This window comes from Oryza brachyantha, chromosome 3 (assembly GCF_000231095.2).
Source record: "Oryza brachyantha chromosome 3, ObraRS2, whole genome shotgun sequence".
In the NCBI taxonomy this organism is placed as follows: domain Eukaryota; kingdom Viridiplantae; phylum Streptophyta; class Magnoliopsida; order Poales; family Poaceae; genus Oryza; species Oryza brachyantha.
The window spans coordinates 19441787-19455669 of record NC_023165.2 but is presented as its reverse complement, the minus strand read 5'-3'; the positions used below and the strand labels follow the sequence as shown (position 1 = coordinate 19455669).

General features: G+C 36.9%; 1 protein-coding gene across 4 annotated transcripts; it reads right to left on the bottom strand.

Annotated features, from left to right (window-relative positions):
- Positions 1–7545: 7545 nt before the first annotated feature.
- LOC102714168 (putative receptor-like protein kinase At4g00960) lies at positions 7546–13573 on the bottom strand. 4 transcript variants are annotated; one of them, XM_040522098.1, is made up of 7 exons: positions 12630–13573; positions 10412–10549; positions 9676–9803; positions 8999–9209; positions 8490–8739; positions 8229–8385; positions 7546–8105 (listed from the first exon to the last, which is right to left on the bottom strand). In XM_040522098.1, exons 1-7 carry the CDS (start codon positions 13564–13566, stop codon positions 7770–7772), a joined length of 2157 nt encoding a protein of 718 aa, XP_040378032.1. In that variant the 5' UTR covers positions 13567–13573; the 3' UTR covers positions 7546–7769. The 4 variants fall into 4 exon arrangements, with proteins under 4 accessions (XP_040378032.1, XP_040378035.1, XP_040378034.1 ...); XM_040522101.1 differs by having other exon boundaries at positions 9149–9209; XM_040522100.1 differs by having other exon boundaries at positions 9676–9800.
- Positions 13574–13883: the final 310 nt, after the last annotated feature.

Below are 13883 nucleotides of genomic sequence, written 5' to 3'. Positions count from 1 at the left end.
GTATATATCAACACGAATGAATCAACGGTGTCAAATAAAAAAGGAATGAGTATAAAATAAATTTCGTAATATATACATACATCTATTATTTAAATTATAAACATGTGTGTGTTCAGATTAACTCAGAAGTGATTGCAGGAGCTATTTTTTGACACGGTAGTATTTGTACTACTTCGTCCGATTTTTCGGACGCCACTAAATTTTGGACCCATACAATATCACAAGTCATTCATAAAATAAATAAACAATTTGTCTGGGTCCAAATTAAATTATTTAATTAATATATATGCGCATGTATAATCTATTCTACCCTATAGTGATAAAATATATTAGAAACTTTCTATGAAATACAAACTTGTATTAGAAACTTTTTATATTTCATGCATAGACAAAATCGTTCTATATATTAGAAGCTTCCTATAAAATATAAATTTATACAGTATATAACTCCTATAATTGTGCTATATATACACCCATACAACACAACCGAGGTGCTGTGTTTGATAATTTCATTGATTTTTTTCCAAACTATACTTGCTTGCCTTGTTTAGCCTGGAACTCAAATAAAAATTGATGTTAGAAAAGACGGTGAGTTATGTGAAACCATTGAGTTATGTGAATTTAATATTTAATATTATTTAAAATTAAATATACTTGATATTTAGAAAAGGTGGAGTTATGTGAAACCTGTGGTTACTTTTGTTACATTTATTATAAATTTGATGACTATAGTATGTTATAAATAGGTGAGTGACATTTGTTATAAATCTGATTATTGTAGTACATTATAAATAATTCTGGCATATCATGACATATATTATTTAGTAGCAAATAATAATATAGCTATCATATTTTCTATGATCACACATAGGTAGTTATTCGTGCTACTCTTGCTAATAATCACTCATGTACTACTTTATGAGTTACTCATCCTAAATTATAATTACTAGTTTCTAGGGGACATGTGTCATGCTCATCATTGGTGGAATAATATAGAGTTAGGAGAGAGAAAGAGAAAATAATTATTACTCGAAGACACCTCCATTGTCGAAAATGGTTTCTATAGATGATTTCTTATACTATGCCAATCGTATTAGTAATTTCATTAGGATTGCCCTTATCCATCAGCGCGAGCGCCATTATTCTTGGCGCTGTCCTTAGAATCCACTCTTAGAGTCCACCATTTGGTTTAGACCGAATCGCAATGGCCTAATAGTTGGTTTTCTTAGGAAATTTTAGGGACATGTTTGTCCCAATTTTATGTTTGGCAAATCTTCTGTTCTGAATTTTCACATATACATTTGCTGTCATTTTTAGATTATTTCCACGTATAAATTTATTGTTAGTTTTGGATTATGACCTACTGAATTTTAGGAAGGTGTAGTTGCTCTATGCTATGTTTTTGTCTGCAATTTCTTAGATTATGATTTTCCCTCAAAGCTTGTGCCCGGATGGAAAAAAGTTCCATTGTTCTGATGATTATTTATTATATATAGCCATACATTTTTTTCTTCTTCTTTTCTAATTTGTGTTTTGCAGTTTTGCTGACGATTATTATATGTACCCTCAGTCATTTATTTTATTGGGCTTTATTCCTCTTAATACAAAAATACATGAGTCTCAGGCATATTACATAAAAAAAAGTCCTTCCCGTAGAAAGTACTAATTAAGAACAACTCTTTTTCATTTTTCTAGACAAAACATAATGCAGATGTGGTATCTTAATTCCAAAATTTGAAAAATGATTTGCATCCCTGACTTTATTTGCCATTTTATAGAGCTTCATTTTCAAGATGCATCATACCAATGAAGATTGATGTGTGTGGGACACAGTTGAAGCCCAAAAACTCTAGGAGGAGGACTGGGATGTTCAATTGATGGGGATAAGGTGACTTTTCCGATTTGTTTCTAGTCAAAACACTGATACTTATGCAATTCTAAAGATTTCTCGCTATTTTTAATATATCAGGCCATATGCTATTAACTCTAATAGTATCTAAATCTGCATCTCACTGATGGTGTTAATCTATGATTGCTTACTTAGCATACATAATTATTGTGCATGATAGTCCCAATGTTTTTTGATGTAGATTGTTCATATCCACATTATTGGCTTCCTGCAAAAAGTATTCCCATAGTTCATAACACATACCTGAATTAATATCTCTTTGTACCTAGGCAAGCAATATAATATGATCAGCAATAATTTGTGTTTTCTTTCATATCCAGGGACCGGAGCTGGGTTTTCTAGTGACACGTGAATTGGATATTAGCTCATCTGCAGACTTTGGTTTATGGTGGATTATTATTTTTCTTGATCTAACAAAGTCATTAATAGATGGTTTTCTTGATGAAAGTCCACAATTTGAAAAAAAAATTCCAGCTCTGCTATGTGTTAAGGGTTCTTCAATGACACGGCAACCAATGGTAAAGCTTTGTTTAGACTTAGTTAACTATTTTTGTTTTCCATTATTACGGTTGGAAATACATCTCATACTTGTTCGGCATGTTTTTCTAGAACTGTAGTGTTCAACTATATCTTTGCATGTTTCATCTCATCAAATTGAAAATGCTTTTTAACTCGATGATCAGATAGTACTGTGATACCATAGAGGGTTTTCCAAATTGAAGAATCATTTATAGGTTGGTTTCTTGACGCCTAATATCAGGACCAAATATCTGAAACACAAGAGGGTTTTTAACACTAATAGTGTTGTAAACAAGTGCTTAGAATTTGGAAGATATGCCAGCAGCTTGTAGTTTTTAACAACAACACAGTGTACTTTGTGGTCAGTCAGCTTGCCGCTCTTATACTCTCAATGGAGCGCTAGTTTACTTGTAGTTTTAACCAATCCTTTATTCTTATTGAAGATTGATGTGAGCTTGGAATTTTAGATAAAATAGGCATGACGCGGAGCATGCGTGTATGTCTCTTTATACCCCTTAATAATCTGTGTAGTAAACCGAGAGAGACATGTAGTAAAATGATTTGGTTTTGTACTTTAGCATCATTATAACTTTGTCACATGACCAAATACCAACAGGAGAGAAATGTGAAGATATTGTAACTGTAAGATCATAAAGTACCTTTCTCACACCCTAGTATCCACCGGGCCAGAGGTGTTGAATTAGTCAGGCTTTGATATCTATTACAGGATCAGCAAAAAGAATGGTAAATTGCTTAGCTTAGATCCAACTAACTACTTCTATTTTTTCATTATTATGATTGGTAACTTTTTGGTCATATCTTGAGTTTTACCGTTCAACTGCATGCTTGTAAATCCCATCACAATCAAATTGTAACCGCTCTCAACTCATTGGATAATATATTGACTTATATTGGAACTTTTATATTTTTTGTCATGTACATGGTTCGCTGATTAGAATCTTTGAAGGACAAACCTTTTGCTGCTACCTTTTGTTGCTATGGTTCGTGTTTCATCGTGGAGTTCATTGTTAAATACTCTCAATGGGTACTATTTTAGGGCCAATAGATCCATACTACAACGTGCCATGAGATGCTTATTAGTGTTACGCATTGTCAACATGTTGTTTCGGGGTTATGATGAAATCCCTGAATTATTTTGTGACAATATTTGTTCTCTGATGAGTGACACTGCAACCTAGTATCTTTCTGAGAAATATGATACATCTTCACCCAAGTGGTACACAAGTGGATCCAACACCTTAGTTCAACAAATGGTAGGTTGATTAGCTTAGATCCAACTTCTTTTATTGTTATGGTTGACATATATTTACAACCTTTATCTGTCTACTATTGCTAGTTAGAATCATACTGTTTAACTACATACTTTCAAATCTAGTTAGCATAATACTGTTTAACTATAAATTTTCAAGTCGCATCTCAATTATCTATAGAAGTTCTAGCTTCCTCTTAGTTTGAACTTTACGCCCTCTTTTTTTTGGCTAAGGAAGCACATCGAAGACCATGGATATAACAGTGGACTGGTTGTATCCTTAAATGACTTGGACACATTTATTACAAGTTAACTGAATTGCATTGGCACATTGCATAGAAGGTGTGAACTTAATGGGAAGTCTATTGATTTATCTGGCATCTTTAAATTGTCATCAGTTTGTTCACTACCCCTTTGGTAGCAACTTCCCCTTTACCCTTCAGAAGGATAAACGATATCTTACCTTTGTCTGTATGGAAAAGATCTTTATTTGATGGGCTGGAGAGGTCCAAAGGCAACTTTTGAACTCAAGGCCAAATCAAAACATAGAATCAATTATATGTAAGGAGAAAATGTTACTATATTTCATATAAAAAAGGATTACAGATTTCTTACACCAATTGATGAGGTCAAGAATGTCATATTAGGTTTGGATGCTCTTAGAGAAGCATTTGAGGTTATATACAAATGCTCTGGTGAAAGTGATGAAGCAAATGGAGGGTTATCAATGTTTGTATTGCATTTCTCCGAGTCTGGGCCAATTGAAAGTATACTGATAGATGTGTGTGCAATTTCATTGGAAGGGTCAACGGGTACACTTGATAGACGATCTAACAATTCCTTTTGGGTTAACAATTACGGCCATTACTCGACTAAAGTGATGAGAATAATTCATTAGTTAATTTCTGGGGAAAATTAACTATCACCCATGACCCTGAAGCAAATATGAAAATATCAGAAGAAGAAATACTAAAACAAATCCGAATATTTCGTATAGATGGATATTACTGTGTCATTTTTCAGCATGAACCTGGTCCATTGGAACCAAGGGAAGCTGGTTTCAACCTCCGGTTAAGAAGTTCCAAAGGGATAAATTAAGCAAAAGAAAGATCTCAGATCTAGAGATAAGAGAAAAAGAAATCGTCTTGGGTCTGAGAATGTTATGTGGAAATAGATGAAATATCTCCTTCTAACATTCCTCCTTACCTACTAAAAATTTGTGTATTGATCCCAAAGAAGAAAGAGGAGGAGGAGAATGAGAAGAAAAATCATGTACTGAAGACATATGGTTTTAAGAGTTCTTAGAGCACTATTCTGCTATGAGGAGGCTCATGATCTCTCAGACCATAAAAAGATAAATTCAATGCTAATTTAGATGCTCAAAATCAATTGAGAAGGTACCCGTGCATTTTGTGAATAATGCTGCTAGTTCACCTAGGCAGGGTACGGAAGAATCTATGTTCTCGTATGCAAGAAATGAACATAAATGACCTACTTTATATCATAGTTATTGTGCTGACTTCAACACAATCTGATCTTTTGTTTTCTTTACTAGGTACATTTGGGAGCATGCTTTTGAAGCGAAGGCAACTTGTTCAACCAAATCTTTTTAGGGTATTGTTAGTCTTTAGCAGATCGACCCGCTTTGCATTTGGAATATGGTAATCAAATAATTCGATAGATTTCAGTAGCTTGTAACATGCAGCATTTGGTTGTTAGGTGAATGCTTGATAAACCTAACCTCACGGTCACACCCCTGCTTCCATGCGTATTCTTTATTGTCACTGTTCTGGTTTTCACTGTTGTGCAATTATGTAACATATTTCTCTAATTTCTGATTGTGTTGTGAGTTTATATCCTCTCAGTGCTATATAAAGATTCCATACAAATCTTCTTGGTGGCGATTAGTGCTTTTAGGGTACAAAGTTCTGAAGAATTTTTTTCAGTGCATAAAAACTATTAAGGGAGTACAAGTTAAATCAGTTATTGCAATGTCAGAATTTATTCAGTTTAGCACTTTAACCTGTTAATTAAATAGAAATCATGATAATAACACGGTCGGCAATTGCTACTTGGTTTGTATAGTCTGCAAATACTAAATCAAATATTGTAAAAAAATTAGTCAACAATTGTTGTCCAATGTACAGACTGCCATCCATTTTAGCACTGCACAATCAAATACACTAAGAAAAATTAGAATGTTGCTTATGTTTATTAATTATATTTTTTGATATTTATTTTTATATAGGGAAGTGATGCTCGATTTGTTCCTCAAGAAGATTTTTGTTTTAGAAAGAGATTGTAGCTCCTATGAAAATGTACAGTTTATCATATAGCTTTATGGGCCTTCAGTGGCTGTTTTACGATGAATATACTGTTGTTATCACTGAATGAAGTCACTGCTCACCTATAGGTACTATCACTTAATATACTATTTTTATCCCTTCTCTATATGAAGTTAAGTACGATGAACTAACATGAGACCACCAGTTAGACAATAACTAATTCTTATGTTAAATGAGTGTCTTTAATATCCTGAAATGGTCATAGTTTGTGATCAATACGGACTTTTCCTTTCTTTGACAGCGTCCAATGTTCTTCATCAAATCAATATGTAGCTAGTTTTGAACGCCAGAGCACATACAAAGCTATAGGAACCAATCGTGGAGGTGACATTTTGCTACTTGCCTAGTGGGAAAAAAATGGTGCATACAAGGTTGTCTGGCAGTAACATGATAATAAATTCATTTTTGTTCCAGTAAGAATGTTCACAATAGTTATAATAAATAAACTTCATCATATATGTTAGGTCATGCATTTTTATTGTAGTATTGATGTGACAAACATATCATGTGAATCCTTTGTACTCGTAATGTTGCTCCCCGTTAAGTGTTGTTAATGTTAATTCCTTCTTCTCTCATGATACCATATCATCTTAATTGTTTCTAGCACTTAGATCATTCACATATACATTTAAATTGTTCATATTATCTCATAAAGCCATCCACATAATCTCATTTAGTTTTCTTACCACATCATCTTAATTATTTTTAACATTTGGATCATTTATCTATGAGGCCAACTAATATATAGAATACCACTAGATGGGATAATTAAATAGAATTGGGTACCATAGGTACCAGGTGGTAATGTACCATGTATGATAACTAGGTATCATCTTTTGGTACACATAGGTACCATATATAGTTTCTCCAACCCACCCCAATTCCTCTCTCCTTAGAGGAGCACACCATCATATCATGGGGATGGCGATGCCTACCTTCTTCTCAAGAAATCTCACATGTACCTGCTCCTACTTGGGATTATTGCAACGAGTGTCACGTACCAAGCATAATTGAATCCGTCGAACTACTTCTGTCAAAGCAACGACATTGATGATACCATCACTATCTCACCAGTGACCTAATTATTCAATTCACATATCACTGGCGATACATAGTATTCTTCTACCACAACAACACTATGTTCATTTCATCCCTGGTCATCCTCATCCCCCTCCTCGGCAACATGATTAGCACACAGGTGATTAAGTAATGCACACTATAGGTCACCATGATTGTTGGTCTATTTGGCCCGATCGATGCATACATCCTTAGGAGCTATCGATAGACGTCGAAATCTATGTACCCCAAATCCTTGATTCCTGCTTGATGGCAAGGGCAGCCGGTGCCATGGAGGGATGTGACACCACGTGACTAATGTACGCTAGCACATCAATACGAGAGCCATTGATGCAGATGCGGCAGGTGGTCGTGGAGGACCTCGAGGAGCCATCGATGCTGATCCTAGCACATTATGTTGTACGCTAGTATTTGTATTTGTCCGTTATCTCTCTTCTCTTATTAAGCTACATTATCTTAATTTTTCAAGTATTACAAGATCTACAGAAGATGTAACTGTGTTGAGCATATGAAGTCAAACTATCCAGTTACAAAGAAAGTTTATTTCGTACCTGATATTTAACTATCATCATACATATATTGTGTAGCAATGTGTGTGACTTTACTTAGTTTAGTATTCCCTCATCTCCTTATGACACACCTTTCTATCTTATCTTGGATGGAATTCTGACACGGAGATGCTATTTATAGAGCCCAGACCAGTAGTAACAACTTGTTGTCCACCTAAGTCTCTAGAGCATGACCTGCTAGAGTCGATTCCACTAGATGGGTAGATGAATGCAGGCCTGGACAGTGATTCAAAGCTAGAGGCATCGCCATGGAGCATGATGAGGACTTTGAGCATGGTCGGCCGATCCACTGGGTTCTCTTGGATGCAGAGAAGCCCCAGGTGAAGGCATTTCAGCACCTCAATCACCGGTGCTTGCCGTTGCAACCATTCATCCATGGCCTCTGATGGTGTTCCCTTTGACCAGTGATCCCACACCTAATAATCATCGATTCTCGATTAGCTTGTGCAACAAGATATTGTTGATTGTCATGCGGTTCACGCATAGGGACCTTTAAGGTTCTTGAGAAGGGCAAAACAAATGGTTGCGAGCTCACTTACATAGCTCAACAATGTGCTGGGTTCTTCCTGTACTGATTCAAACACATCAGTGTTTCTCCTCCCGGTGATGATCTCTAGGATTAGCACTCCGAAGCTATAGACATCTAACTTGACTGACAGGTGCCCAAACACAGCATACTCTGGTGCCATATATCCTCTGCAACCACAAGAAGTTAACTTAGGAATGGTTCATGGGATAATAAGATCAACAAAACTATTTATAAGAGATCAACAAGTGCTGATTGGCCAAATTAGTATTACAATGTTCCCACAACTTGGCTAGTGATAGTAGTCATCTTATCGCTGTCGAAGAGCCTTGCTAGGCCAAAGTCAGATATCTTTGGGGTCATATCGCCATCTAGTAGGATGTTGCTGGCCTTCAGGTCACGATGTATGATCTTTGCTTGTGAATCTTCATGGAGATACAACAAGCCTCTTGCAACCCCATAAATGATCCTATATCTTGTATGCCAGTCCAACGGTTCACTCTTCAGGGGCTCCTCTGGATGTTCTGTAAAATCACACTAGTGTCAATTATCAAGCTATCTACTCCCTTCGTCCCATAAAAAAATTACACTAGTGTCAATTATCAAGCTATCTACTCCCTCTGTCTCATAAAAGAACAATTCATGAGAATGAAGCTAAACACCCTAGTTGTATAGATCCATTACTAGAAGTTAATTCTTTTTTGAACAAAGGGTGTACGTTTGTGCGAATATCATAGATCTAGAATGAAGAATGTTCAGTATGTCAGAGATGTTGATCAGTACTAAAAAGAAATATGTCTAAGCTCCGGTTAGGAAGGTATTCGTAGACGAGCAGTTTCTCCTGTCCATTTACGCAAACGCCAAGGAGCTTTGCAAGATTGTTATGCCGAAGCTTGACGACCAACAAGAGCTCGTTTTTCAACTCCTTCAGACCTTGTCGCGAGGCCTTGTCCAGTCTTTTCACGGCTATCTCCCGTCCATCCGGCAACAAACCCTGAAATTAATTTGATTTGCAGTTATACTTTGAGTACACATATATGAATTTGAGAGCCAAATTCGTGCAAATATAAATTATCTCTGTCCTGAAAAAGATGATGTTGTGGACAACCGACATAATCTTCAATACAATGCACTATACTGTTACTAATACCAGTTTATCATTGCCTTCTCGATCGAACTATATATTTATATGAATATAATTATATGAAAGAGTTTCTCGTGACAAATCTAATAACATAATTTCAACAATTTAAATCCTGATACTTCTATATCTATTAATAATTTAAGGGTATGAGACTTGACTACACGTATTTTAGGATGCCATCCTTTCGAGGAGGGAGGTATAGTATGAGTTCAGATCTACCGGGATTCACATGCCGGCGAGCAGGCGCAGTAAGGATTCCATTGAGTATGGTAATATGTATACAGTGAACCAGTGACAATACTAGTACGTCATTTACCTTGTACACTGCTCCAAATCCTCCGTGTCCCAACTTGTTCTGTTCAGCAAAGTCAGAAGTTGCACATCTTAGGGTTGCCAAGTCAAACAAAAGCGACGTTCCAACTTGGTCATCTTCTTCGTTTGCTGCTGAAACATTTAAGTGACCGCGCCATTATAACATTTAAGTGTGTCATCATCCATTCAATTAGGTATCTGTTTCATATCTAAAACAATAATACGTATTTGTAACACTATGGGTAATTTCTATATACAGTATAAAATGTACTATATTATATTTTCAGTTAATAGTACAGAGGTTGTTTTATGGTCGTTCAGAAGATATTACAAGGTAATCCATTTTTAATTGTTAATTTTGGTTTTGCTAGTATATCCTCTCTGTCCCAAAAATATAAAAGGCTCTAGTGTTTGAAATCTCCCAAAATATAAGAAGTTCTAATGTTTGAAATTATATGACGACTTTATCACCCCTCATTTCATATTTACTGATCTTACCCTCTAAACACCCCTCGTTAAACAAGAAGCATCATAGTCTTACTCATTTATCCTTACATCTTCTTAAACAACAAAAAGTCATTATATTTTAGGACAACATGTAGAAGGTAGCATAAGCTAATACTATTAAAAATTTATTACCACTCTAAATATAACTCCTTAAGAAATGTAAAAATGATTCTCTGGTATAATGTGAGAGTAACAAGATAAATTAAAATACAAGTAAGTTTGACCACACTCACAGGCTTGTTCTCGGCTTGCTTTTGTATTGTTTCTCCAAAGAAAGATAGTGAAAACGGACAGGAGGATAACAACCACCCCGAGAACAATTGCAATAGTTGTCGTCGCTGCATTTCCTCGTCCCTTTGTCCCGTTTCCTGCTGGCGTGTTGTATTAAAAAGGACACTCACGATAGTGGGGATCATTGCAAAATGGTATATTTATTAACGAAAATAATTTATAAATAAAAAATTTATATATATGTATATGTTCGTAGCGGTCTAAAAACCAATATTAAAAAATAAAATTTAGTAAAAAACCCAAAATCAACTTAAATAAACTAAATTTAAGGCTGAAAATTTAAATTTTGGCTTATAATAATTATAACCCTAAGCTAAAAGATAGGGACAAAGATATTATTGTGTGCAAGTTGCAAAGATAGGGACAAAGATATTATAATCAACTACATCTTTTTAAACAACAAGTGTATGCATTATTGTGTGCAAGTTGCATATTGAAACTTAGGTACACAGGCACACACTCATGCACCACATGCGTTTGGAATAAATATTATTGTCTTGGTTTAACAAGTGTGTTCCCATACTTTTTCACAATGTGATGTATTTGTAAGTAAGTACAGGTTATCTCATCAATTACATCTCTCAATTTTAACCCCACATACCTTTCACTATACTTCCTCCTAAGGGTTATTTAAGTCACCTTTTTTTCAATTAATTATAAAAATAAATTTGTAATAGGACGGATGTAGTAATTGATCCGATCAATGTAACGGTATTAATGTATTTATATATACTAATTAATCAATGAAAAAATGCATTTACCATGCCATAAGTTCATTTTTTATTCAAGAATGGTCATAATCAATAACAGTTATTTTTTAATTTAAATTTTGGACTCAAACTTTTTTGTTTTGATTAACTTTTGCCCGGTACTAACCACCCCCGAACTCCAACCAGATTGCTCAAAGTCCCTCTGGAACCGATGTACATTAAATGTTTATGTGGGACACCTTCTTAAACTCTTCCCAAACAACTCTATTTCGTACGACTTGGTCTTCATTGGTAGTAATCAATTCTGGATTCTTTTTTAAGGCACCCATTCATTTTGGACGGAGGGATCGAGTTGTTTACTTATATTAACTTACGCCTGCTAGTTACATAATTCTTAAATTTTAGACAATGACACGACCTCCGAAACATATTTTTGACTATAATTTTTATTATAATATATAAAAAAGTAAATATTTCCTTTTTATAAAAATACTTTCTAAGATTACTCTATACACCATGTCACAGTGCCTCCAAACCAAACATTCTCAAAGTTCTAATACTTCGACTATAACCTTATCCAAAATATCAAAAATTATGAACCTAGATCGAGTACATTACATTTGGGATGATAAAAATGACCTGTCCCATTTGTAGTTTTATTTGTTTCTTTTGTGTAATACTCACTCTGTTTTTTAATTTATTCAACACGTTGATTTTTAATCTACGTTTAACTAGGTGTGGTAATGGTCCCAACTTCTTAATTTGGCTGTAAATTTAAGCGTTCGGTTCAAAATGAGTTAGAGCTAAAATTTTAATGAGTTTTGAACATTTTTTTAAGAGTTAATTACGGATCTGAAAGAACCCAACAGCCTGACCCAATACCTCTTCTACGTTTGACCATTCCTAGATCTACTCACTTTAACATCTGCATGTAATATTTTGTGCTTAATATATACTCTCAGTTCGAGATTAATATGTTACAACCAGGGTCAATATATCGATATCGTGAATTATTTCGGGTGGGGACCAAAATTCCAAAATTTCGGAAATTTCGAATGAAATTTTCAAACAAAATTTGATTTTCAATTAAAATTCAATCAAATTTTCTGAAAATTTAATTTGAAATTAATAATCCATCAACTTCCTAAATCAATGGTAACAATTTAGATGCATAAAGTGCATCAAAAAATAAGAAAATATAGGTTGCGATAGTCTAATTGAAATTTTTGGCCGAAATACATTGGATATCTGTCCGAAATTTCAAACACTGGTTACAACATACGTGCATATCATTGATCTTTAAGGGATGGGCGTGGATTGGGCCACGGATAATCCGTGACCAGCTCTATCAAAAATAAAAACTTAATTTATTTATTTGAACTGGCTATGAATTATTTGCGGAATCGACTCACCCATCCCTGATTGATCTTAAGAAAAACACAAGGCGTACCTTTGTCGGTAGACGAGGGTGACGGCGTCGGCGGCGGAGCGGCGAGCCTCAGCATCGGACTACCATCGTAGAACTGCCCCACCTCGTACCTCAGGCGGCACCAAACCGCGTTGATCTGCCCGCCAATGCTCCCGTTGGACGACGCCGCCGCCGCCAGCCCGTACATGAGCCCCTGCAGGCACCCCCGGCAAGCCGCCGACGCCTGCTCCGGCGTGCACTGCACCATCCCGTTGATGCCGTGGACGACCTCCTTCGTCGTCGCCAGGAACCCCTCGTCCGAGCTCACCACCCCGACGGCGTACCTGGACGTCGTGTTGAACGCCGCCAGGTCGGACAGCGCGCCGAGGAGGTAGGCCACGAGCGACCCAAACCGCTCCACCTCCCGGCTCCCGCCGGTGACGCTGTCCTTGCTGGAGCCGCTTAACTGCACCTGCGTGTTGTCCGGCACCGACAGGAAGTCCTCGTCGGAGAAGCGGAGGAGGCAGCGGTCGTAGAAGGCGGACACGTCCCTCGCGCCCAGGCACTGCCCGAACGCCACGCCCGTCGAGAGGGAGAGGCAGGACGCGCAGGCCGTGCCGTTGGTGTCGCCGCGGCAGAGCGCGACACCCCACGCCGTGTCCCGCCCGCCGCCGCCACCGAAGCTGCCGTTCGCGAAGCCTACGGAGCGGGAGGCGTTGGCGGCGAGGGACGCGATGAGGGCGCGGACGTTGGACTGGTAGGTGTCGTTGGGCGCGTACGACGTGCGGTTGTTGCACTTCCATGTCGTGAGCTCGGCGTCTGTGGCGCCGGCGGCGAGGCACGGCGGCGGCGTCGGCGTCGAGCAAATGACTACTAGGACGACGAGGAGCACGTAAGCTGCATCCATGGCGTGCATTGTATATAGTCGAATCCAGTTTGCCCTCTGCGTCTTCCTGCTCTCTGTTATATAGAAATGCATGGGAACTGAATTTCCATACGAGCCGAGTCAATTACATTTTTCCTTTTCTTTTGGAATCGATTTATAATTAGACATGCGCACGGATTCTTTCCAAGAAATGAGCTCACAGGTCAACAAATTAATAGTCAAATGAGTCCACCAGTGAACAATTTTGAGGAGCTCGACACTTTTAATTTAAAATACAAAAATATGGAAATTCTAGGAAACAAATCTTATAAAACCAATTGGAACAACTATGGATCCCTAGTTCCTTGCTACTCCCTCCATATCCATATTTAATATTTTCATAGATAGCACCCCGATTACAATATTTGTAG